Raw genomic sequence first — 26,650 nt, 5'->3', positions numbered from 1 at the left:
ATTCTTAAAAATGGCCAGCTGCATGATCTTCTTGAGTATTACTGTTGAATGAAATGGAAATATCACATTCAAAACTATAACCAAAAGGTGGGGATATTAGGATTTATTGTTTAAAGGTAATACTGGTGAAGGATACCAGTTTTGTAAAATTTTGCTTTTATGTTCAGTTAGCTGGAATATTAATACTCTCTTTCTTTTCAAAATGTTTTATAGGAGGTTCAAAATGGAAGACTGTTTAGGCTTCTAGCAAAATTGGGAACAATCAATGAGAGGCCGGAGTAAGGATTTACAGTATTTTACAATATATTTTCAATCAAGGGTGCTAACAGGAATGAGTATTCCTTATTCTTACTGGGTTTTATTTGGAAAAAGGGAAAAATTCTCATGTGAAGGGACCTTAAGCCTGTTGTCAGCCATTAGGATGCTGTTTTTTAACTGTCACCTAGATCTGGTTGTTCTTAGGGATTCCACACACACATACACGTACAGAAAAGATACTGTTAGAAATCTCTGTCATGGTTTGTACATGAGGGAGTGTTTGATGAGTATCAATGCTGCCTGTACCATGTCTCCTTTTTGAAGCGTGGTCAGTTCAGTTTATCGTAGTCAGAGACTTCAGACCCGTCTAATTATTTCAGGCCCCTTATCTTCTATTAAAGGGCATTATTTATAGCAGTCATACCAGTGACACCAGCACCTTACATTATTTGTCATTTAGTTCTGCCTCATTTGCAAGTTAAAGTTACCATATGTTCAGGAAAGAAGTAGGGTTGATGTCTGTACTAAGTGGTAACTGTCAGAGATAGATGGAATAGTATTATAGCTGTTGTCACTGTAGTGTAAGTTAGGTTTCAGGAACGTTACCTCTGTTAATAGAGATAGATGATACAATAAATATTGCTTGAGGGAGTTTTTTTGACCACAAAATTTATGTTCACTTCCGTTTCTTCAAAGTTAAAAAGAAAAACTCAATTAGTATTTTCTGTGATAATTTTTCTGAATGAAGAGAAGATGACATTAAAAAAAAAACAAACCAAACTTTTATCTGTTTCTTCTGGCATTTATTTTTTTTTAAATTAATATGCTTATAGTACTGTTTCTTGATCCCCCCCCACCACCAGTATTTAACTCAGCTAATGACTTTGTCCTGTGGAAGATGAGGCTTTATCTTTCACACCCCCTTCCCTTAACCAGACACACACACACACACACACACACACACACACACACACACACACACATATTCACCTTCTACCACCTAGCCCATAATTTTGAGTTAAATCTTTATTCAGTGTTGACATCAGTTTCACAGGGTAAATATTCTTAATAGCTGCACCACTTAGTAAACCATGACTGTGTTTTCTTTCTTTTGTATTGTGTTTTTTGATTTTTGTTTTCCTGGGGTTAATAATTATCTTATATAGAAAACTAAGCAAATGAAAAAAATTGACCACCAGTTTATTCCAGACTCACTGCCAGAGTTATGAAACACCTTTCCATATGGTCAAAAATAGGTAACCTATCAGTTCCTTTTTTTTTCTCCCCCTTAGAGAAATTGCCCCTGGAGCCTCTGTCCTTCTGTTCCTATCTGGGCTGGTTGCGCTTTAAGCCTGCTCACACTCACACTTTAGAACTGGAGCTTCCCTTCACTATTATCCCGGGAATTATCATTGTCTCTCCCTTTGTGTTGGATACCCCGTTTCTTGCTTTTTTCCTTGGTTTATTCTTTTGATTTATTGGAGCACATCCTCCTGTAGCTTCCTGAGAAAGGTGAGTTTTTTGAGTCTTTGTAAGTCTGAAAATATCTTTATTCTATTTTTACACTTTATTGATAGTGTGATGGGTATTAAATTCTAGATAGTCCTCAGAAAATTCTTTTTATTAATTAAATCTTTTGAATAGATTAATATGAACCAGTTTTTTAAAAAGCAGAAAAGGATTTGCAGTGAAAAAAATTCTCTCGTACTTGTAACAGCTCCAGTCTCTCCACTTTCTCCCACTAATCTTTATTTTATACTCTTCCCAGATCACAATGATATATTCTTATCTCCCTCCTCCCCCTTTTTAATATGTACAATATACAAATTGTAAACCATGCACAGTATTCTGTATGTTGCTTTTTCCTCGTAACTATATTTTGTAAATCTTTTTGTTTAGGTATGTTTGGTGTATACAAAACACTATTCTCAGTAGTTTACAAATATGACCTAACCTTACTCCCCATAACAACCCTGTAATGCGGTACTATTAGTATTCCCACTTAACAGATATTTGGGCATAAAGAGGTTAAATGCTGGGTGCCTAGGTAGCTCAGTTGGTTAAGCGTCTGCCTTCAGCTCAAGTCATGATCCCAGAGTCCTGGGATCAAGTCCCATGTCAGGCTCCCTGCTCAATGGGGAGTCTGCTGCTCCCTCTCCTTCTGCCCCTCCCCCTGCTTGTGCTTTCTCTCACTCTCGCTCTCTCTCAAATAAAGAAATAAAATCTTTATTTAAAAAAAAAAGAGGTTAAGTACCTTTTCCAGGGTCACATCATCAGTGAGTGTATGAGCCGGAATTCAAATCCAGATAGTATGGTTCCAGAGTCCATGCTCTTAATGTAAAGGCTCTGCTTCCATAATTTATATAGCTATGTAATAGTCCATTCTGTGGACACACTATAATTTATTTCTCTCATTCCTTATCAATAGACATTTGAGTTTTCAGTGTTTTGCTAGTATGAACAGTGCTGTGGGGACTGACTTACGCTTCCTTAATTTTATGTGTGCATGAATATAGGCCCAGTTTGATTGTTAGGTCTGTGGATGTGTGACTGTAAACCCTTACAGAAGGGTTGCCCAGTGTACGATGCATGAGAGCCTTTCACCAACAATACTTTTTTAGCTCATGGATGTTTGTCATCCTGATAGATGAGAAATTAAATCTCTGTGCTGTTTATTTTGTATTAACTCTTACAAGCATGTTGCCTATCATTTTTATGTTTTTGATCCATTTCTGTTCCTTTTTCTGTCTTTCATATCCGTGGCTCATTTTTTTTTTTTCAGTTCAGTTGTCTGTCTTTTTGATGTATAGGAGCTAGAGAGATTTATCCTTTGTGATCATTCTATTTTTAGTTTGTTATTTTTCTTTTGACTCTGCTTAATTTTTTTCCATGCAGACATTTATACATATAGTCTAATTGATCAAACTTCTTTTATGCTTTTGGATTTTGAATCATAGTTAGAAAGTTAAAAAGGCCTTTTCTACTCCTACGATTTTAGAGGAAGTACCTCATGGTTTCTTCTAGAGTACTTATGGTTTTATTTTTTTTCATATTAAACTTTTATATATGTGGAATTTATATAGGGTGTGAGGTATGAATTCCACTCCTCCACCCTTTCCTCTCAGAAGACTACCCCGTGGCCCAAAAGCTATTTATCGAATAGTCTAGCTTTTCTGCACTGGTTTAAGGCAGCACTTCTTTCACATTAGTATTTTAATGACTAACATTTTCAAATCTGGTAGGTGTTATTCTTTCTTATCTCCATTTCATTGCCTGTTTTTTGTTGTTTTCCTAAAATTGTTTAATTTTCTGTATAAATTCTAGACTCAGCTTTTTGTTTAAAAAATCAATAAACCTGATGGTACTTTTATTGAGAAGATAACATGTTTATTAATAAACTTAAGGAGCATTTGTGTTTATAGATGTTGAGTTTCTTAACCAAGATAATGGTCTGTCATCATACTTGTTGACACCTTTACTGTTCTTTAGTGCTTAAGTTGTTCCTTATGTTGTTGTAGCACGCTCGAGTTTACTAGGTATTTTTTCTTACTGCTATTGTAAATGCGAATCCCCCCCAATTCTTTCTTCTTAGATTGCTTATTATCAGTGACGTAAAAATTACTGATTTCTGTTTTATTTTTGTACTGTGATATCTTAGTGTTTGGATAGTTTTTCACTAGATTTTCTTGGGTTTCTCGGATACATAGTCCTATGTCCAAATAATTGTAGTTGTATTTCCTCCTCCTAATTTCTATACTTTTAATTTCTCTGGAGTGATTGTGTTAGCTAGTACCTCTAGTACATAGTTAGGTAATAGTAATGATGATTTCTGTCAAAACTTGAAGCAGTGCTCCATTGTCTTTTAACTTCCAGATTCAAAGCCATTTTCTTTTCAAACCCTTTCCTTGCCCTGCGCTTTTAGAATCTTTATCAGTGATGTTCAGAAAGTCAGTGATTTGCCTTGGTGTGGGGTTTTTTGATTCATTCTGATTAATTAACAGGTGGGTACACCATTCTAATCTTGGAAACTGATGTCCTTCAGTTCTGAGAAGTTGTCTTCGTTGTTTCTTTGATAATTTCACCCTTTGAAATTCCTATTGCTCAGATGTTAGACCATGGCAATTGATTTTCTTATATTCTCCTCTGTTTTCTGTATTGTATCTTTTTGTTCTACATTCTAGATAATTATCTCATTTTATTTGTGTAAAAATAAAGGTTTTTTTCTAATATGTTTTTGAATTTTTAAGTTTCTGCTGTCATATTTTTAATTTTGAAGAACTTTTTGTTCTCTAAATGTTTGTCTTACAGCATCTAATCCTTGTTTCTCTGAGACTCTCAGTTATAGATTTTGGGTTCGGTTTTGTTTTGTTCTAAGTTCTGTTCTGTTCCCTGCAATATCTCATAGGAAACAAGAATTTGTTTTGTTTTGTTTCATTCTCCAATGAATTTCTGATCCTTGGGTGTGCATTCATATTTAAAATGACCTTTTTTCAGGGTACCTGGCTAGCTCAGTTGGAAGAGCATGTGACTCTTGATCTTAGGGTTGTAAGTTTGATTCCCTACGTTGGGTACGGAGATTACTTAAAAAAAATAATAATAAATTTTTTAAAAAATAACCTTTTTCATCTAAAAAGCTAATGGAAAGCTCATTGCGGGGTCAAGGATTGTAGAATGTATGGTAAAGTAGTGTGATATTGTTGCGTATAATTTTTGTTTGTTTTTGGTGGACTCTTAAATGTCAGAATTTCTCTTGGGCAAGTCAGTTTCCAGAAAAAAAATCCGCAAACTTTTATCTGTAGTATAAACCTGTAGTCTAGCTTTGGGTAGCCAAAGTAGCAGCAAAGTATTGGTTAAATAGTCTTAGCTACCATCTCTTGCTCTTCCTGGCATCCTGGAGGCTGGAGCTTCTTTGTTCACCCTGTCTAGAAAGATTTTTGGTACCTTTCTGGCAAATTTCTGCAAAGCAGAAGTGGAGGCAGGGATGAGAGAGAGGTTATCTGTTTGTTATTTATAGAACTTTTCATCCAGTTCTGCTCTTTCCAGCTTTAATCCATTCCTGCACTTTTAGTAGTACAATGGTTGCCCTTCCTGGGCCTCACTGGTATGGCTGCTTTTGTGGCTCCCCCTTTTTCGTGTGTGCCTTCTGTAGCATTGGAGTTCAGTTTGTTCAAGTCAGCTGATCCTATCACTTACCTGTTTTTCACCTTCCAATTTTTTCTTCTGTTGTTGCTCCCGAGCACTTTGTCCTTGCATGTTTATTATACCCCCTTTTAGACATTTATTGTCAATTTGTCGGGGTTTTGAAAGGAAACTGAGATAAATGGGTGTGTTTAATTAGCATTTTAATTGCAAGTCCCTGGAGTGATTTGCAAAACTCAGAGGATTGTGTTTCAACTATGTGGTAGGCTTTCCATCTTGTTCTTAGAAGACAGACCTGTTTGTTTGTTTTTTTCCCCCAGACCTAGTTTTTTAACCAAGACTGCATCATCTGATCTCTCCCTTCTTTTCTTTGCTTCAGATCTGCCTCATTTTTTTTTCTTTTAATTTTCTCCTTCTCTCTCTTGCCTTCTCTCCCTCTTTGTCCTTGTCTTTTTCTCTTCCCTTCCTTGCTCTTACTCTCTGTCTCTCCCTTGGCCTCTTTCTTTTCCAACGCTCAAAGCCATCCAGCCACTGACCTTTGCTAAGTTTCTGAAGGGCTGCATGCTCTGTTCCTTGCCAATACTGATGCCTCTAACTAGGGCGTACTTCCTCTGGGAAGAGCATCCACTGCTTCCTCTGGAAAGGTTCCCTTCCTTCCCAGATGAATTCACATTTCTGTTGTGTACCATTTCCCTTTTTCTTAATGGCATTATCTCAATATGTAACTTTCTTTGGTTATTTTGAACGTCTGTTTTCCTCACTAGACCATAAGTTCCAGAGGTCACTGGAAAGTGACAGTGGTCATTTTGACCAGATGATCACTGTCACTGTTCTCTAGTTCTTCGCAGCACACTCTCCCATCTGCTCATGATGGTAGGAAACCAAAATCTACCCTGTTTTTGTTTCCTTCAGCATTTCTCTATTTTATGCTTACCAGTAAAGTTGAACAATATCTGATCGTAACTCTCCACTCCGTATCCTAAAGGTGAGAGGAGGAAAAGACTCTCTTTCAACCTATTTCTAAAGATCTTTAAAGACATTTTCTTTTTCCTCCGTTTTATCTAATGGTAGGAGCTTAAATAAGAAAGTGATTATAAAATAGGAGTGGGTAAGGGATGATTGCCTTTGAGAATTAGAAACTGGCATTCATATCCTTTCATGGTGTGTGAAATTATTTTTAAAAAATTTAGCAATCTGCACAAAAATTTGAAAATGAATTTTTTTTAGCCTCCCTGTATAACTTTAGGAGCATTAAAAAATAACACACACACACACACACAAACCCTACACTTACTTATCAGAGAAAACAATAAAAATAGTGTGGAGTCTGAAGAATCACCGTGGCCATGTGGTATACAGACAGCATGAGTTATTGAGGTAAAATATGACCTTTCCCCAGGTTTCAGAAGGATCCTACCTGGTCGGAGACTGGAGACCGTTATCTTTTGAAACTCTTTAGGGATCATCTTTTCCATCAGGTGACAGAAGCGGGTGCTCCTTGGATTGACCTCAGTCATATCATTTCTTGTCTTAACAAGGTAATTTGTATCTGGATTTTTAAGATCACAATGCCATCTACAGTTTGCAGAGTTGCAACTTCTACAAATACTAAGAGGCTTAAGTGTAGATGTATTCTGCGCCAGCCTGGAACATATTTTCTTAATAATTATCAGTTATATCTGCTTGATCTGAATTTCTAGACTAGGCAGGTTAACATCGACATGAATAATTACAGAATTTTTCAGTGTGGATCTTTTCATTGTGATAAAATGTCACAAAAACAATGGGTGGGAAAAACAAAAAAGCTTATATTTAAATATTTTTTAAAAGTTGAATTCCTTTCTTTTAAGTCATCGTGAGTCTTGCTAAATGTCTTACATGTTATCCGTTCCTTTACTGTTAACTGTGGGTGTAGTAATCCAGTGTTATAGTAGTGGAAGCACAGTAGGCCCAGCGCTCTAAACGGAGAATTAGGTGAGTAGATGAACTTAGGGAGATGGAGATGTATCAGTTCATTCGAGAGGTGAGCTTTGTGTTTTTTGAAAGGGCTAGGAGAGAGACAGTTTACCAAGGAAGGAAGGAATGCAGTTTCCTTATGAATTACTTGGAATCACAGAGTGTAGGACGGGTCTCCAGAGGTAAGTCCTAGTCTTTGTATAGGTTTATATCTAAATCTCAGGGGTCGACAGACTGTGGCCTGACAGCCCGTTTTGTAGAGCCCACGACCTGAGACTAGTAGAGTCCACAACCTGAGAATAGTATTGACATTTTTAGAAGATAGTAAAAACAAAACAACAAAAGCAAAATTAAGAAGAATATGTGACAGAGACTGTGCGGCCCTGAAATTTAAGGCATTTACTCTCTGGCCATCTTTATGGAAACCATTTGCCGACGCCTGGTCTAAACTGCCCCTGAATTACAAGAACTAGAGGAAATACCTACCGTGGCAGAGGGTGTAGAGCTGGTAACATACAGCGTGCTTAGCTCTTGAGGAAAAACGTGGTTTTTGTTTTTAGGCGCTACTTTGCCTTGTTTGAACTTCCTTAAAACTCTTTAAAAAGAGTATTGTCAATAATCTACATTAAGACAGAACAAACTGTATGTACCATTGAACTAATCCAGTATGACTAATATATTTATTTGCTCTTTTCCTTAAGGAGAAGACATTTTTCTTAAAAATAATGAGTGGAGAACAATTCTACTGGATTTTAGAAAATAGTGTCCATAGTATCAAAGCACCAGTAATTAAAAATATGTAGCACTAGTGTAAACACTGGCAGGTAGATCCTATGAAATTAAGCCATGGACAGATATCTTAAGTGAAGATTATTTAATGAATATTAGGGTAATTGACAACTTGAAGAAAATTCTATTTCATTTCATAAAATAACTAGTAGTAAATAAAATTTATCCCACATTTGAAAGTATGATAATTTTCTAAGTCTGGAAAGAGTGTAATAAATTAAAAGGATGGATGGCCGTATTGATGATGTAAAAATTAAAACCTTACATAGCATATTTTGGTGGAAATTATGACAAATAAATTGGTAAAATGATTTGAAAGTTTGAGCCTTCAGAATTAGTAAATTTTAAACATTTTGATGAATGAATTACTGAAAAAGGAGGGAAAAATGTACGTCAAAAACTAACCAAAAAAAGTGAAAACCGTAACAAGATAAGTTATTGGATGGACTAAGGATTCGTATATATGCTTTATAAAGACCTCATTAAAATATTACTACCAAATCTTGACTGATGAGTGGGTAAAGATCATAAACTGGCATTCATACGGTGGAAATAACACAAGTAAATGTAGGAAAACATCTGGTAGCATTCATCAAAAATGTACATAAAAGTAGCAAGGCATGCACTTGATATGGAGTTGCTTGTAAATTGGTACAACTCATAAATCAGTGGTTTCTGATACACTTTGGAAAACTATTCAGCTTGTATGTATTAAGCTATAAAACTATTTGTACTTTTTGATTCATTATTTATATTTTTAAGTATTTATCCTAAGGAAGTAATTCTACAGAAGAAAAAACATTAAGTAGATGAATAAGTTCATGGCTCTATAGTTTGTGACACAAGAAAGCTGGAAGATCCTGGGGCTCCTGGCTGGCTTACAGCGTGGGACTCCTGATCTCAGGGTTGTGAGTTCAGGCCCCACGTTGGGTGTAGAGCTTACTTAAAAAAAAAAAGGATATTGGAATAATGAAATGATGGAATATAATGTAGACAAGTATGAAGCATAAAAGATAGGTGGAAACATCCAAGTTGAAAAGTGCGCATACCGATTAGTGATGTAAAATGCTTACGTATATCTAGAAGGGAATATGACAGAAATTTTTACAGTATTAATCGTTGTTGCAAAAGTTGTGCTAAAACAGATAAAATGGATTATCCTCTGCCTGGTATGAACTTCCTATTTGTGTCTCTGTTTCAGTTAGATGCTGGTGTGCCCGAAAAAATAAGCCTCATTTCCAGAGACGAGAAGAGTGTACTTGTGGTGACTTATAGTGACTTAAAGCGCTGCTTCGAAAACACTTTTCAAGAACTGATTGCAGCTGCAAATGGTCAGTTGTAGTATTTGCTGAAAAAGCACGCAGGACATGGCTGAGGACCTTAACCGATAGCAAATTGCACTACAGCTGAACTGTTCTCATCCTCTCATTTCACATTCGGGAAACAAACAGGAGATGAGCAAAGCTGCTTGCACTTCAGTCAGGTACACTGTTACTTGAAAGGAAGAATGTTCCACTTATCCTAGAGCTGTGGCTGCCATTGGGGCCATATCTGTGAAGAATTTATTTTAGATTAAGGAGCACCATTAGGTGAATGGTGTTCCCGCTTTTGTTTTTTTCCACTTGTATATGCACTAATTTTAATTTTTTAAAGACTTTTTTCTGATCTTTGAACTTTTGCCACATTGTATACTTACTTATTAAGGGAAACTATTTGCAAGGACCTTTTTGGGAAACAATGCTGGGCAGCATTTTTGTCACTGAGGGTTGCAGAATTTGCTCTTTTGGGGATGGGTTGCCCTGAATAACGTAATGGACCAGGTAAATAATTTCACAGAAGTACAGTATAGTGTATAATTCTTGTAAGAGTATTGTATGCAAGCTCTGTATGCCACCCACACTGTTAGTTCAAATGGAGATTTTGGGGGGTTTTTTGTTTTGTTTTTAAGAACACACAAGAGATCAGTGAATTGCTGGATACGAATTCCCCCATCAGTAGATTTAAATCCTTTCTGAGTGAGGATTGGATAAACAGGAACTTAAGGAGCACATAGAGCTCTTTGCTCCAAATTCAACCAGAGTCTTTTTTAAAAAAAAGGTGTTTCCCTGCTTGTCAGATATATTTACATTTATGCAATTTTTTAACAGAAAAAAAAAATTCTGATAAAGACCTGAAGTTCAGGAGTATATTGCTTTAGATTCTTTCCAGTTCGCTTTTTTGTATAAAGTTCTGTTCTTTGAACCACAGCTTTATTATGGTACTTTACACTGGATACAGACACAGAGACACTGTTCAGAGGATGAACTAAACACAGCAGTGGTCTGGCATCAAGAGCTTTCTGAAGTTTTACAGCCTGAATCGGGAGGGATAACAATCTGCTGTGCCTTTGCAGTCACTGCTTAGCCCAAAGTAATAGTACTTTTGATAATAACTTCACTCTGTGGGATATTCCTGAATAAGTCAATCTCAAAAGTTTGGAATTTTCCTCCTCTTAGTTTTCTTAATATTTGGACGTGCAGTTGTCGCCAAACTTGGGTATTCATGGAATTTCTAGTTAATGAAATACCTATACTTTGATACTGAAGACTGCCAAATACATAGGAATTTTCTTTCACAAAAAACCAGTAATGAAGACTCTATCTCCTTTCCCAGCACTGAATGTTTTACTAGCACTGGGTGCTCAACCATGCAACTCTGAAGAAAATGTGGGAACTCAAAAGGTCAGGAAAGACTTCCAAGCACTTGCAACTGATGTTACGGTCTTCAATTTTAATAATTACACATATTTGTAGTTTTCAGAGAAGTTTTTAATATTTCTCTGTCCACTTTTTATAAGCTTTAAAACGATTTTCTCTGCCTTGAGATTTGCATCAAGAAAAAACACCTTTCCTCACCTGAAAGCTTTGAAGACTAAAGAACACGCTTTACACATTTTAACAAGTGTGTTTGAGTCCACGTTTGGTAGCATCAGTTGTTGAGTTAAAAAGAGAATCAATTATTGCATTTGATCTGGATGGATTTTAAAGGAACATAATGTTCAATATTCAAAGGATAATTAACATTTGCCACCATAATGTTCTTTTTTATGTAAAAGGAACAAGAACTTGGAGACATTAACATGCAAAAGTCTTTTATCATTAGCTCATGTATTTGAGGAAGAGCAGCTGTCTTTTTATATGTTTTTTGACAAATCATATTGTAATTCTTTTGTACAAAAAAGAACTACTTGTATTCTAGAAGAAATATGAAATGCTTAATTTATAAGCGGGCTGGAGATTTTTTCCAATATTGTTTTCTTTGAAAATGAAAGGGGATCATCTATTTTAGTTTTGGGGTCTGGGAACTTTTTGAAAATTTAATTTGTGGACCAATGTTTTGTGAAAGCTAAGGAAGGGCAGGGGTAAAATAGGGCTTGAATTTCTCATCCTGTATAGACCAGCAAACTTCCCTCTGCAAGGCAGGTTCAAATCACAAACCCAAGAATGTTTGCATCCTAAGTGCTAGTTTGCTTCAGCCCCTAGTAACCTCAGGACTTGGTTTTGAATATAAAGGTAGACAGCTGATATGTTTTCATGAGTAAATATTGTCAGCCAGAAAACAGTTGGTGTCAGGTAATACATATTTTTTTTAAGCTTTGTTTTATATTTATTTTTCATTTAGTTTTTATTGGGAATGGTTTCAGTAGAACTCTTAGTTCTGCTTAGGTGTTTTTTGGGGGAGCCCTCTTTTCCATAGTGTAATTCCACTTAAGAGGTTGTCTAAAAGTTAGTCTTTTTAATTCATAGGAAGATTTTAATATCTGAGAATAGTCAAATTAAGGATATAAACTTCCCATTCCTTCTGTTATGACAGATCAAAGCACAGAAAGGACAACCCTTGAAATCATGTAACGTTGGTCATTTCAATTTTTTGTACCTATTTTAAATTCTGTTAGTGTATTTACTTCATTGTAAATATTTTTGAGGGTACCTTTGTATTTTGCTTTTGACCTTGGTTCTGTGGTTTGGATGTCAACAACTTCCCTAAAAGCACCAGTATGTTAAGTTCTGATGTCATGATCCCAATATGGGTTATTCATCTTTAATCCTGTTTTCAGTCTCTATGTGTACAGCCGTATTTTTAATAAAGAATTACAGAGAAGTTTGTCGTTTTTTTTGGTACCAGTTTATTTAACAAGATGATGTTTGCCTTATGATCAGGATTTCAAAGGCTAAATATTTCCTGTGTGTTTGGAGGAATTGTCAGTGGCATGTTTACTCATTAATTTACCAAATATCTGTTAAATGCCTACTTGGATCTATTCTAGGTACTAAAAGTGCAGATGTGAGTACTTGTTATTTATAAAGTTCATCATTATACTCAGACTTTTCTCTGTAATACATGGCTTTTACTGTGTAGTTTAGGAAGGAAGACTTATGTGAGAGGATAGGGAATGCTATATGGCTAGCCTTTGATGCAGTACTTCAGGAATTTACCATATAGGTGAAGAGTGCCCCTCCCCCCTAGTCCTCCAGAAACATTATTCAGAATATAAGAGTAGATGTCAAAAATGGCAAAAATGTTAACGTTTGTTGAATCTGAGTACCTAGTGTTTATTTCCTGTACATTTGAAAAGTTGAAAAAAAATACAGAATAGAAAGTGAGAAGGGACTTGAGGCCTAGGTGAAGGGTAACTAGAGTAAAGAGGAAGGAGGGATTCTTTTCAGCTGAAGGAACGGGTGAGTTGCTTTTAGAAATTCAGAGGAGAGAGAGAGAATAAGTGTAGAAGGATCTTGTGGGGAAAAAAAAAATCCATGGATTTGATGGCAAATAAAAATGACCATTGTAGGTTCATGGGGAAGAAAGGCTAGTCCGCCTAGAGTAGAGGATGTTTTGGGGGATCTTTTAGATTTAAATTTCATAAGAGAAAACATTAAAAATACTGTTAAAGCTAGACCAGTGTTACATCTCATACACTCTGGTGAACGGAGATACAAAACGGCTTTATTACTTTCCTCTCCTGTGCTCTGAATGGTCAAAAACAGGTGTTTTCCCTCCACCTTGAGCAATTACAGAATTAGGGGTGCATCTGTAAAATAACCTTCTGTACAAGTGTGGGGGAAGGCGTGCGGTAAAGAAAGACTTTATTTATTTATTTGTTTATTTATTTATTTATAAAAAGACTTCTTTATTTTTTAGAAAGAGAAAAAGAGCATGAATGGGAGGGGCAGAGAGAAGGAGAGAGAATCCCAGGCAGACCCCACACTGAGTACAGAGCCCGGTGCGAGGCTGGATCTCACAACCCTGAGATCAGGGCCTGAGCTGAAACCAGGAGTTGGATGCTTAACTGACTGTGCCACCCAGGTGCCCCAGTGAAGAAAGACTTCTAAAACACATGTCCTTAACATTTATTAAAAATAGTCTGTATGGTGGTTAAGAAACCAGCTTGCCAGAACAAGACGACCTGAGTTCAAATACTGGCTCTATCACTTGGAGCTCTGTGATCTTGGGAAACCACTTACTCACAGTGGAATGAATTGGGATTCACTCATTCATTAAATATTTATTGAATGCCTGTTAAATGTCAGGCATTGCTCTAGAGGAACCAACAGAGCAACTCTGACCACAGACAAGTATTTCTGCTCTTACAGAGTTTCCATTCTAGCGGGAAGAAGACAAAGTACATAGTACATTAAGAGGTAATAATAGCTATGGAAAGAAAGTAAAGTAGGGTGAAGGATGTAGGTGGGGTTACCAGATGGAGCAAATAAAAATAGAGAACACAGAGTTGAATTTGAATTTCAGATAAACAATGGATAATTTCTTTTTTAGCCTAAGTATGTCTCAGGTATTGCATGGGACACATTTGCCTTACAAAATTAATCTGTTTATGTGAAATTCAAATTTGGTTATCCTGTGTTTCATCTTGCAGCTCGAGATGTGGGGAATATGGTGGTGGTGCTGCTAGAATTTCAAGTGGGATTATCCGGTAGTAGCCCTCGCTGGGAAGGTGATATTCAAGCAAGGACTAGAGGTAATGGAGCCAGCCATGCGGTATCTGAGGGAGAAGAATTCGCGGTCGGAACGTGCCAGGAGTGTTTGAGGAATGGCAAAGGGGCCGGTGTGGCTACAGAAGAGGAAGGAAGTGAAGTCAGGTAATGGGGAAGGAGGGTAGTGTTCTGTAGACCATTTTAGGGCTGTTTTGGCTTTTACTCCCATTGAAAGGGGAAGCTGCAGGATTTTGAGCGGTTGAAAAACCTGATACAATTAAAACGGATTGCTTTGGTTAGTAGTTAGGAAGCTCTTGCAATAGAGCAAAAGATGATAGGGATTTGGACTGGGGTGATAGCAGTAGAGGTGGTGTGAAGTGATTAGATTCTGAATATATTTTTCAAAAGCAGAGCCAAAAGGACATCCTGATTATTGGTTATGGAGTGAGAAAAGAAGTCAAAATCACTGTTAAGAAATTTTGACCTGATGCTCACAGGATGGAGGATTCTACTGAATTGAAAGAGATTTAGAAACAAAGGTTTCTTTCGAAGGTAGGCAAGAAGGATGGGGAAGTGAGGAAAGACAATTGGGAGTTTGGTCTGGGAGCTGTTAAATTTAAGATGTTCAGTACGCATTTGTTACAGTTACTTACTTTGTAATTAATGACTCCAAACTTAATGGCATAAAACAACAACCATTTTATTATTCTCAGGAATTCTGTGGGTTAGGAATTTGGATAGGGCACAGCCGGATGGCTTATCTCTATTCCATTATGTTTGGGGCCCTTGCTGGGAAAATTCCAATGGCTGGGGGCTGAAATCATCTGGTCTGGCACTGGGACTGAATGACTTAAAAGCAGGGCTCAGCTGGGGACTGTCAGTGGAAGCACCTACAGGTGGCCCCACCCTGTGGCTCAGGCTTCTCCAATCATGGGGACCCGGTCTCTAGTGGGAGCTTCTGGAGCATGAGTGTACCAGGAGACGGGTGGAAAGGGCATGATCTTTTCTGACCTGGCCTCGGAGTCATGCAGTGTCACTTCTGCCACATTCTGTTGATTACAAGTGAGTCACAAAGGCATCTCTGATTCTAGGGGAGAAGAATTTGATGGGAAAGTGGCAAGGGCACGTTGCCTAAGGTCATGTGGGATGGGAGATGTTATTGCCACTATTTTTGGAAAATATAGTCTGCCACAGCATCAAGAGATGTCAACTTAACACGTACGCGTGTGAGTTTGGAGTCTGGGGGGAGAGATCTGGTCTGTACATGTAATTTGCAAGTCATTACATAGATGTCATTTAAAGCCCTGAGATTGGTTGAGATCATGAAGGGAGTTAGTACAGATGAAGAAAAAGTCCAAGGGCAGAGCCCTAGGGTAAACTAGAGGGACAGGAATGACCCGTGAAATAGGAAGAAAAGTGTGCAAGATCTTGGAATCAAAGTTGAAATAGGTACTTTCAGGAGTAAGGGTCGAGTTGATGAGTCAGGGAAGATTGAGACTGAAAATTGGCCGTTGGATTTAGCAGTTTGCAGGGAACTGATAACCTTATCAAGAGCGGTGTCCATGAGGGTGACAGAGAAAGCTAGGTTTGAGTGGGTTTAAGAGTATTTGGCAGGGGAAGGATCGGAAACAGAGACTAACCACTTCAAGGAATTTTGCTGTAAAGAGGAGTAAAGAAATGGGATGATAGGGGAAAGGAAGGATGGAAGTTTTTTTGTTTTGTAACACGGGAAAGAGAATAGCATGTTTGATGTAGTGGGAAAGGGACCAGATGACGGCGGTGAGGGGGTGCTGAATTTCTGGAGCCATGTCCTTGAGGGTAGGAAGGAATCCAGCAGGGTCAGGACATGTGCTGACAGGCCATCCAGCAGAGAAGGCTGGCTGTGTCAGTACGGGTGCTGGCCGGCGGGTAGATGTGAGGGTGAGATTTTGAAGTTCTCTTGACGACTTCAATCTTCCCACTGATGTGGGTATAACTAACGGTACCAGTTGCATTGGATTGCTTTGGAAATTGAATGAGTTTATTCCTCTAAAGCACTTAGAATAGTTGCTGGCCTATGAAGTTAATCTATTTTCTTCTGAGATGAAGCCCTTACTCTTTTTTAAATGGGTCTTCTGTGAAAAGTTGTGATATTAAATGGGCTTTTTTTTTCTTTTAATAATCTTATTGAATAATAGCACACACATACACACAAGTTTGCAGATAAGTATATAGCTCTGAATTATCACAAAACGAACACACCTAGCTACCACACCCAGACCAAGAAATAGAACATTTGTGGCATCTTGTTTTGGGTTAGTTTTGTTTTTTTCTCCCTTAAAATATCCTGAGTTCAAAAAATAGAAGGCTAGTCATCCCTGTGTGGGGATCCAGGATATTTTTATAAAATTTACTGGCCTGTGAAACCCAAAAGTCTGGTAATATGTTTAACACTAAGGAGTCCAGTAAACCTTACTGGGCCATTCTTCTGCTGGAAGAAAGAAAGAAAGAAAGAAAGAAAAAAAAAACAAAAACAAAAACCCACAACAATTCCCAAATGTACTATAAGTTTCCAGAGTCATGAGAAAATTTCTAAACTATGATGTGACACCAATTCCTCGAGCATTCTTCAAATCATGTGCTTCAATGAGTGACTTTACTCTTATTAAGTTATGAAAACCAACAATATTTTTAAAGGATTTCATATTCATGAAGATAAAATGCCTCATGCCCTCTTCAGTTAACCACACATTTATTGGAATGAGTCATTTTTCCTTTTTCTTGCCTCTGTCCCAAAGAGAGGAGGCCTGGTTTCCCTTACAAGATGTCTCCAATCTAGTTTCCTCATGATGATACGACCACTTTCCAAGACAATGTGTTGGTCACATGTCTATTAGTGATGATCTGAATTATTTCTCTTCTTACGATGTAATCCACCAAAACACAAGTGAAGGATATTTGGCTGGTGTACTTTTCTTAGGGAAGCTCTAGTGTCTTAGGCTTTTGTCTAATTATCTACCATCTCTTAATACACACACAGAAATGTGCACACACATCCTGTAATTATCATCATTATTTCTTAGCTGAAAATTAGTGTTTGGGAAAACCCACCTCTTTTTTAATTGAGGGCACTTCCATTTGCAGCCAGCACTTGCACTCGGTCTGTACATTTACTTCTGATTGTGTCGTTTTCTGGGTTTTGATTTACTGATGCTTTAGAGCGGCCATCTTGTGGCGCGGAAAGCTCTTTGCCCCTCTCTTCAGAGTGCTTGCTTGATTTTTCTTGTTTCATAATTGGTATTTAATGAGATCCCTCAGAGCACCAGTCTTTCACTCCCAAGGTAACCCATGACCCCTTTTTTCACGAATAAGCAAATTGGAGAAAATATGTAGATGTCTTTAGAAGTTAATTTATTATATGAAGATAGCATACAAAATACATTCATAGTGACTAGAGATGTAGGACCAAATTAAGTCTTACTTATATCTGCAGCATATATTCTTGGTATGTATAAAAGTAACTTTAAAATTCCAGTTTCCTTAAATAGTTACGCACAAAACACACACACGTATATACACATACAGTTACTACCACTGTCAGTCAAAGATGCGCTCCTCCTTTCACCAATGAAAAGGGGCAGGCAAGTATCTGTTTCATGTGTGACATTCTTATGGGCTGGGAAACAAGGCACAGCTAGAAGACCTACATGACATTTCTCAGGATTGGGACAAATTTGTTCCATGGGCTAAAACTAAGGTCTGACCATCGTTTCTTAGACTAACTAGATACAGACTTGCATATGGTTTCAGTCCCATTCCACCCACACTGTTACACATACATGGTCTCACGAATCCTGAAAGGAAATGCCGCTTTACTCGTTAGTGCCAACTATTCTTTGTCATAAATGACAAATGGTTCTAATAATATCATCAGTTGATTAGTAGTCTTTTAATTTTCAGTGCTTTTTAATAAATGTTCAGGGCTAGTAGACGAACCAATCCGTGGCAAGCACTTTGCCACTAGATAGACTCATTCCTGCAAGCTTCCATTTTCTTTCTGTGTTAAGACTCTAGATGGAACCCTTGTTGACTGAAGTACTCGTGTAGGATATAAACCTGAGTCTTTGAAGCAGCTGAATTAACATAGTTCTAGTACATGTTTATTTTTTTTTCTTTTGGAAAGATGACATTATTAAGGTCTCTGAACAATTAAGAATTAGATTATTGAAACCAAGATGTGGTACATAGAAGTAAAGGTTTTTGTTTTCCCTCATTGCTGGATCCTTATCTGATTTGAAAGCACGAGAGAATTGATTGAGGTCTTCTTTTATCTCCCCTATTGAACCTCCTTCTGGTTACCTGGTTGATACTGTCGCCAGCTGTCCCAGGTGCTTTTGTGCACGCGAAGAGGGGGAAGAACAAAGCTCGTCCCCTCTTCTGGCCCTGGCCTGATTTTGTTTGGACTGAGCTCTTGATGGAGAGGCCTGCCTCACCTCTCTGCCGGCCAGAGGCTTCCCGAGCAGAGCCACCGCTGGGGCACCTGCTGCCTCACTTGGGGTGTGCTGACTGTCCCATCTCTTTATACTAAGAACTTTGAAACCAGCATGTGACGCCAGGGAAGGAAGCAAAGATTCTTCTAATTTCAGGTTCTAGAGTTAAGTTACTTGCATAAAGGGAAGCATACTCGTCTCTACTGCCAGAAGCAGCAGTTCACTGTTGCCTGTCCAGCCTTGACTGGCCTTAGAAGGTGCATACATCCTAAATACATAGCATCAAACAGAGCCAGTTGAGAGATCCAGGGTCTTCAGACCCTGAAGAGTCGGCACCCTTGTGTACCCTGTCTCCCTATTTCCATCATGCTCAGACCCAAGGCAAGATCCAAAGCAGATGAAAAGAGGCTTTTCTCCTCTTGATGGCTCATTAACTAATATCCTGAGTCCCAATTCTAAAAGTATCTTGCATAAATTACATATCACCTTTTTTCTCAAGGAGCATAAAGTGCTTAATAAACATTGGTTAACGTTCTTCCACATCTTTCCAGTAGACTAGCATGAGATAGTAGAATCCCCATTACAAAGGAAGCATGACTGACTTCCTATCCTTTGGGTCCCAACTGTTTCAGTGAGTTGGTATAGAGATGGGGTTTCCACTCTGTTCATCCTGTTTTTGCTCCATCTATCCTGGTTTTGGTGTAGAGGAAACCCTCCACAAGACTCATTTTCATCCTCCTCAACTTCCTTTTATAACTGTACAAAACAGGTTAATGTAAAAAATTGAGTGAAGTGTCTTGATTATGTATTAATACTTAAAATAGTATCTGACAATATTTTTGTCATGTGGCTGAAAGCCCAACAGGTAACCCTGACAGACCAAACTCATTCCGATTAGCTTCCTCTGAGCAACCTGCTAGGTGTGAAGCCATCATGCCATGGAGCCAGCTTAGCTCAAGGTGAGTTTTCAGTGTATCCTGCTAGAGGGGCCTGTAGTCTCGGCCCAGATCTGGGCACCAAGCCCAGTGCTAGAAATTTCAAAATGTGTCATATATGGGAATAGGCATAGATCCAGTCCCATAGCTAAGATTTTAAAATTTGTAGTTTCAAAAAAATATGTCCTTTTCTTGCCTGCCGGAATCCAGAAAATGTCCCCTCATCCTTCTGTCCTGTCTGCTCCCTGGCTGGGTCCTCCATGTGGACCGGGTTCGGTCGGGGTTTGGAAGCCACTGCATTGTCATGGCTGATAGCCCTCTCCTACTCCCTGCCCATATGGGACAGTACAAATTCTTCTCTCCAGTGCTCTGTCCTGTGTGCTCTCTTCTTCCTTTCTCCCTTCTTTCCTTCTCCTCCTTCCACGTTGCATCTGCTAGAGGACCCCGGAGACATTGCACAGGCCGGCTTAGGGCTCGCTGCCTCCCGGTTCTAGGGCGCCGGCGGCTGGCCCCTTGGAGTCCACACTACACCGTGTGATCAGTGCCTCTCCTGACTCATCCAATGCCCTGTGGTCTTGGGGGTAGGAGCAGGTAAGTCATTGGGCTTAGAAAAGGCTTCTCTAACACACTGAATAATGTGAGGATTTACCAGTGGTGTTTTTCACTTGTCACTATTACTCTATCTGGGGTTACATTCTTGTTAGTCAAAAAGAAAAAAAAAAGCACTATTAAAAATCACAAAAGGCAGCTTGCTCCTGTGGAAGGGTAAAGGTGTAAATTTATATATGTGTCATACTGGCAAAAGCTAGTTTTCAGGGGGCATAAATACTTGTGTGGTTCTAGAAAGAAGGTGGTATGTCAAACTTTAGACAGGCGGGGTGGAGTATAAGACCACCGAGTTGTAGTCTGGGGGAGGAGAGCAGCACGAAATCTTCTTTTCCAGCTCTGAGTTGTCGTACGTAAATCTGCGCCGGCCTCTGTTGACGTGCGCACACCCGGCATGGCAGAAAGCAGGCTGCGTGAGCTCAGAAAGCCCCGACTCCTTACTTTTACTGGTTACTCTCAAGCTAAACGGAGAAAAGAGAACAAAATTAAATAGACAAAACTGATTTCCTGAAAACAAAGACTAACGTCCACCCCTTCCTGTTAGGTCCTTGCTCGTAACTGTCCTAGAGTTAATGGTTATTGAAGCCCATCTCAGTCTCAGGTCAGTCTCTGTTCTAGAGCCGCTTGCTGCTTCTCTACTGCCAGCTTGGTGGCCCTGGGCAGAAGGATGCGTTCCTCTGGCCGCGGGGTGGGCCGGGTGAATAGACACTGCAAATGCACAGTCCCGGGTGGAAAATAATTCCAAGGCGGGTATGGCCCCCCCCTGCCCTTGGGCCACTTAGCTACTGTGGTAGGCTGAGAAATGCTCCCGCCTCCAAAATAAATTGATCTCAAATCCCTGGCACCTGCGACTAGCACTCTGTAGGACAGAGGCTGAATACTCGTGCGGCAGGACAGGTGATTAAGCGCAGCCTGAATCGCCCAGGTGGGCTCTAAATACACTCACTACCCTTGTAAGAGAGGCTGATGGAGACTCGCGGCCGCACGCAGAAGGTGGGGGTTGAAGGTGGAGCGGGGGGGCACGGCCACAAGCCAAGGAATGCCCAGAGACGCCAGGAGCTGGCCAAGGTGCGGAATGGGTGCTCCCTCAGAGCCTCCGGAGGAGGGGCGGCTCCGTCAACACCTTGATTTTGGACTTCTGGCCTCCAGAGCTGCAGGAGGGTAAGTTTCTCTTGGCTGAAGCCGCTAGCTTGGTGGGGATGTGTTACAACAGCCTCCAGAAGCGAAGAGAGCTTCAGACAAACAGGGCAGTACAGGTGTCTTCCTACCACGTTTGTGTTCGAGAAAACTGAAGTTACGGGCCTGTCGCTAGCAGGGCTCCAAGGAGGAGAAACTTGCTTCTGGTTCTCTGTGTGACATCCAGCCTGACACAGACGCACAAGAAAGGAAAGCTGCTCTTGCCCTTTCACAGTTGTCGGGTTCCTCCTGCTGGCACTGGAACACGCTCGTGTGCTACCAACATTATTTCAATTGGTTCTGGACTAACACGTCAAGCGTTTTCTATATTTTTAATCTCAGAGTCAAGGGCGCGGTTATGGCTTTCCTTCACGGAGATCTAGATTAAGTGTTCCAAAACAGGGAGCAAAAGGCTGTGGGTAGGCTGCTTTCCTTCCTCCCTTACACACGTCTTCTTCGCGAGGGCCCCCACCCTCTGAGGGGACTCAGCTCGGGTACCATCGTGGTGCTTGCGGTAGAAGGACCCAAGTGTGAAGATGTTTGCTTGGTAATGTTCCTCCCCTTCAGACTTCCTCGAGGTTGTTAGATTGCACTAACTCAATCCCTTCGGGGCATTTGGGGCCACCTTTTGACTCAGGTCAAGTTCAGCAAACTATAGCCTGTGGGCTGGCCACCTGCTTGGTTTCTTTCTTTTTCTTTTCTTCTTCTTCTTCCTTTTTCTTTTTTTCCTTTTCTTTCTTTTCTCTCTTTTTCTTCTTTTACCTCTAATTTTTTTTTCTTTTTCTCTCCTTTTTCTTTCTTTTCTTTTTTTTTTAAACAGGTTTATTGAGCTGCAGTTCACCTGTTTAAACTGTCCAGCTGAATGGTTTTTAGAATATTCACAGATGGTGCAACCATCAACACAATCGATTTTAGAACTTTTTCCTCACCCTGCAAAACTCATACCCATTAGTATAGCCAGTTACCCTTCTTCCCCACACTTCCCACCCCCAGCCCTCGACAACTACCAAACGAATTTGTTTCTATAGAGTGGCCTAATCCTGGCATTTCACGTAAATGGAATCATACACTATGTAGTCTGTTGTGACTGGCTTCGTTCAGTAATAATGTTTTCAAGGTTTGTTGTAGCATGTATCAGTACTTTGTTCTTTTTAATTGGCAAATAATATTTGATTCTGTGGGTATACTGCATTTTATCAACTCATCAATTGCAGAACAGCTGGCTTGTTTTTATTTTGGGTTATTAGTGATGCTGCTATGAGCATTTATGAATAAGCTTTTTTTAAAAAAGATTTTATTTATTTATTCGACAGAGATAGAGACAGCCAGCGAGAGAGGGAACACAAGCAGGGGGAGTGGGAGAGGAAGAAGCAGGCTCATAGCAGAGGAGCCTGATGTGGGGCTCAATCCCATAATGCCGGGATCATGCCCTGAGCCGAAGGCAGACGCTTAACCGCTGTGCCACCCAGGCGCCCCTATGAATAAGCTTTTGTGTGGACATAAGATTTCCTTCTCTTGGGTATGTACCAAAGGAGTGGAATTGCTTAGAGTAACTCTACTTAGCCTTCTGAAGAGCTTCTATCCTCTTTCCCAAAGTGACTGTACCATTTTACATTCCCACAGCAACACATGAGGCTTATGATTTCTCCACATTCTCATCAACACCAACTTTTTAGTTCTAGCCATCCTACTGGGTGTGAAGTGATATCTGGTCATGGTTTTCATTTGTGTTTCCCTGGTGACAAATGACCTTCAGCATCTTTTCATGTGCTCATTGGCCACAGCCATCTGTTTCGTAAATAAAGTTTATTGGGACACAGACACACCTCCTTGTTTATATATGGGCGATGGCTGCTTTTATCTTACAATGGCAGAGTTGAGTAGTTGTTTTCTTCTTCTTCTTTTTTTTTTAAGACTTTATTTATTTACTTGAGAGAGAGAGAACACGAGCAGGGGGAGTGGCAGAGGGAAGGGGAGAAGCAGGCTCCCCGCTGAACAGGAAGCCTGGTGCAGGATTCGATGCCAGGTCTCTGGGATCATGACATGAGCCAAAGGCAGACCCTTAACTGACTGAGCCACCCAGGGGCCCTGAGTAATTGTTTTCTATGTGGCTCTTGAAGAAAAAGTCTGCTGACCCCTGATTTAGAGGAAAAAGGAGCACGTTCTGCCTTTGGGTGAGACAGGCAGGCATTTGAATCAGGAAAGGCAGGCATGCCTGACGGGCCCAGCCTTCGCCGGTCCGGCACGATCCCTTGGTAAGACGAGCACAGAGAAGCTCAAGTGCTAGCAGGACCAGCGGAGTGAAAAGCTGGAGCCTGAGCAGTTCCGACAGCGCCCATGGATGGCCCTGTAGGGAAGGGGGCACTCCAGGATCTGACCAGAAACAAGCCTTCCCTGGAAGGGTTGGCTTCTCAGGATGGCACATCTTGGGGGAAGCAGGCCTGCGAGCCTTCCTGTACAAACACTGCCAGCCCAGGGCGTAATCACGGGAAGCTGCCCCCCCCCGCCCCCATTGGCAGGTCCCCATCCGGCTTTTGCACTGTTCACCGCTGGGCGTATCAGGCTCCTTCCAGCGGAGGCACTGGGCTTCAGCGTGTCTGCACTGCCTGTCCCTGCTGGAATTGTCTGCAGGTTCCGACTTCTCAAATCCCGGGCTTCCTTCTCGCACTCGGTGCGCCTGTCTCTGACTTTTATACCCTCCTTCTTGCCCTTTTCAGGACAAAAAGTGCTTTTCTGCAATGCCTGAACCCTGTAGTTGAGAAGGGCGAATGAGCTTCCCCCAGCATCTTCCTTCACATCCTCCCCATCCTCGAAAAGACCCCCGCTTCCTTACTCAATCTTCACGGAGGCCTTGGGTTTGCTCTCAGCCCAGGTGAAGCGCTTCAGCCAGGGGGAGGCCAGCAGAGTGCTACTGTCCACCTGGTAATCCTGGTGGGGAGGAAGGAAAACGGTTACACTTCTTGCCTGACCCAGAGGGGCCCACGGGTCTGGGGCATGATACTGGGATACACATCCGAAGTCACTCCCAGCTCTGTCCTCACCTGCCTATTAAGACAAAGCATGTTCTCCACATGGGCAAGTTTAAATTTTGTCAGTTGCAAGAAATGCCTATTATTCCCTGTGACTTTGAGGTCCTTCTTTCTGAAGGTGAAGAAAATACATTTAAACAAAAGGGGAAGCTGCAGGTAACAGGTGAGCATTTTTTATAGTAAACTTTTATGCCGATGATTGCATCCATCTACTAAACCTAATTCTGGCAGATGACCGTTGTGAGTATGCTGTTATTTGGGGGTCATAAAAAAGATGCAAAAATTCCAAGAAATTATAAAGACCTGGTTTAACTGTTTCTCTTGTGGATCCTATGGAATTTTCAGGCTCTCCACGGTCATGGTTTGCAATAATTCCATTTTCTCCTTGGTTCAGCTTTAGCATGGAGTTTCACGCAGCCTCTTCCTTACTCTGTTAATACAGCATTCCCCGTGTGTGGCCTCCACACTTTGTTCCTCCACCCTTTGAGTCTCTGATGGGGCTGTGTCCATGTCCTACTCATCAGTAAGCAAGCCTAAGCGAGCGAAGAAGCTATCATCCCTGCTGTATCGGGCTGGGGGGGGGGGTTAGGGTGGACAGAAACTGTCCACGTGTTGCTCAGTGTCACTCCCTAGGACTTAAAACCAGCTTACTAAGCAGAAAAACAAAATTTCCAGCTACTTTACTTTGGTATTCTGCAGCGTGTTTGTAATGTTTTCCAATGTTCCAGTCATCTTTTCCTCTCTAGTGTGTTTGAAACGCTTTTGGTGCTTTAATGACTGTGCCGGGTCTCGAGGTCACAGTGTTTGCGGTCATCACCTTCACCCTGTGGTTGGTTTTCCAGCCCTTTTATGGGACCTGGGCATTACCAGTGCTCCTCAAATTAGCTGTGCACATCAGTCCCCTGGGGACCTTGTGACAGGGCAAAGTCGGACTCAGCGCATACGGATGGGTCCTGAGATTCGGCATTTCTAGTCTGCTTAGTGATCACGGTGCTTACCTGGAGAGCACACTCTGAGTGTCAAGGGCTTGATGGCAGAGGGCACTCTTGCTCAGCCCTCCCTCTCCTCCCCTTCCTCTCTCAACCTCACGTCCCAGAGCTTCCAAGAGACAAAAGCTGGGTAAGGCCCTGCGTTTGCCAGGCTGTACTGGATTGCTTCTCCCAGCGTGGCTGGGTAGGACCAAGGCTGTTCAAACTCTGCTTCATGGGAAGGAGCATAAAGCCTGGGTAGACTTCTCTCAGGACCTCAAGGCTACTCTTAAGGGAGAGCTTTCTGTTACATCGTGAAGACCCAGCCTCTCACAGCTTTGAGTTCCGCCATTAATCTGAAAGCAGGGTTCCATCACTGATAGCCAAGAAGCTTAGAAACACACAATGACGTTTCCTAAGGGACTAAACTATGACCAGGTGAAGACGTGGACCCTGGAGTGAATTCCATGTCATTGTCCAACTACAGAATTACCTGCTTTCAGAGTAGCTCTGTACAGCTAAGTCTTGTTGTCAGTGCCCTGAAATTGTCATTTCAGCCACTACTCGTTACTGACCCCACTGACTGAGAGGCAGCAGACTACTGGAGCTTGTGTTCGGATAGAGTCTGGGGAAGTGCCCCGCCAGGGTGGCTTGAGGAGGTGAATTCCATTACTTACATCAAAGATAGAGGTGGTGTTTGGTGAAAGTTCTCCAAAGGTTTTGATTCTCTCCAGGCTCATGAAATTGAAAGCATTCACGTATCTGATGAAGAAGCAGAAAGAACAATCAAGACAGGAAAATGCATCTAGGTTTTATTAGTCGGGAGACTATGGGCACTGTATCCCAGCTGAGATGAACCAAAGTACCAAAGGAATCCCCTGGCTCCTGAGGCCGAAGGTCTCTTGCTTTCTGTGTTCCTCTAGGAATCCTGACAGCGGTGGCTACTCCCTCCCCTGGTTGTCAATCCACACTGCATAGTTTTGAGCAAAACCCCAGAGGGACCTTTGAGAGACTCCTCAGTGGTTGGGCTTCTAGGCCTCTGTGGAATTGGAGAAATGTCAGGCCTAGAAGAAGCCTGAAACCTCATGTGGTCTAAACACCCTACATTACAAAAGAGAGAAATGATGCCCAGAGAAGGGACGTGACTTGATAATGTGTAGCTGCCTACTTCTCAAAGGGTGTGAGCGGACCAAGGAGGTGAGCTCGCAAGGTCACAGAGCTGATTTAACAGCTAGTCCTGTACATTCTGGTCTGGGGTTCCAGATTGGGAGAAATGGGTAATATTTTTGTGTTTTCCTATAACTACCTTCTGACTGACCTGTTGTTGATAATCCATTGGGAAGGCTGGCAGAGATC

At 40.7% G+C, this 26,650-nt stretch overlaps 2 protein-coding genes across 8 annotated transcripts in view; one reads left to right on the top strand and one right to left on the bottom strand.

The window, feature by feature from the left end:
* Positions 1-12,282, top strand: part of PAN3 (poly(A) specific ribonuclease subunit PAN3) — a 126,766-nt gene extending 114,484 nt beyond the window's left edge. For 5 of the 6 annotated variants that reach the window (XM_045797044.2, XM_045797043.2, XM_045797042.2 and 2 more), the window contains 3 exons: positions 214-278; positions 6,797-6,935; positions 9,344-10,774. In XM_045797044.2, coding sequence (XP_045653000.1) covers positions 214-278; positions 6,797-6,935; positions 9,344-9,484 — 345 coding nt within the window. In that variant the 3' untranslated portion in view covers positions 9,485-10,774. Of the gene's footprint in view, positions 1-213; positions 279-6,796; positions 6,936-9,343; positions 10,775-10,794 lie in introns of those variants that run through there. The other variant, XM_087865222.1, reaches the window with a different exon arrangement.
* A 5,198-nt stretch (positions 12,283-17,480) lies between these two features.
* Positions 17,481-26,650, bottom strand: part of FLT1 (fms related receptor tyrosine kinase 1) — a 171,316-nt gene continuing 162,146 nt past the window's right edge. For both annotated transcript variants that reach the window (XM_045797039.2, XM_087865221.1), the window contains 3 exons: positions 25,972-26,056; positions 24,131-24,225; positions 17,481-20,582 (listed from right to left, as the gene is read on the bottom strand). In XM_045797039.2, coding sequence (XP_045652995.1) covers positions 20,381-20,582; positions 24,131-24,225; positions 25,972-26,056 — 382 coding nt within the window. In that variant the 3' untranslated portion in view covers positions 17,481-20,380. The remainder of the gene's footprint in view (positions 20,583-24,130; positions 24,226-25,971; positions 26,057-26,650) is intronic.

This window comes from Ursus americanus, chromosome 10 (genome assembly GCF_024610735.1).
Source record: "Ursus americanus isolate L20-20 chromosome 10, mUrsAme1.1.p, whole genome shotgun sequence".
NCBI lineage: Eukaryota > Metazoa > Chordata > Mammalia > Carnivora > Ursidae > Ursus > Ursus americanus.
The sequence above is the reverse complement of the archived record's forward strand: the minus strand, read 5'-3'. Positions and strand labels throughout refer to the sequence as shown.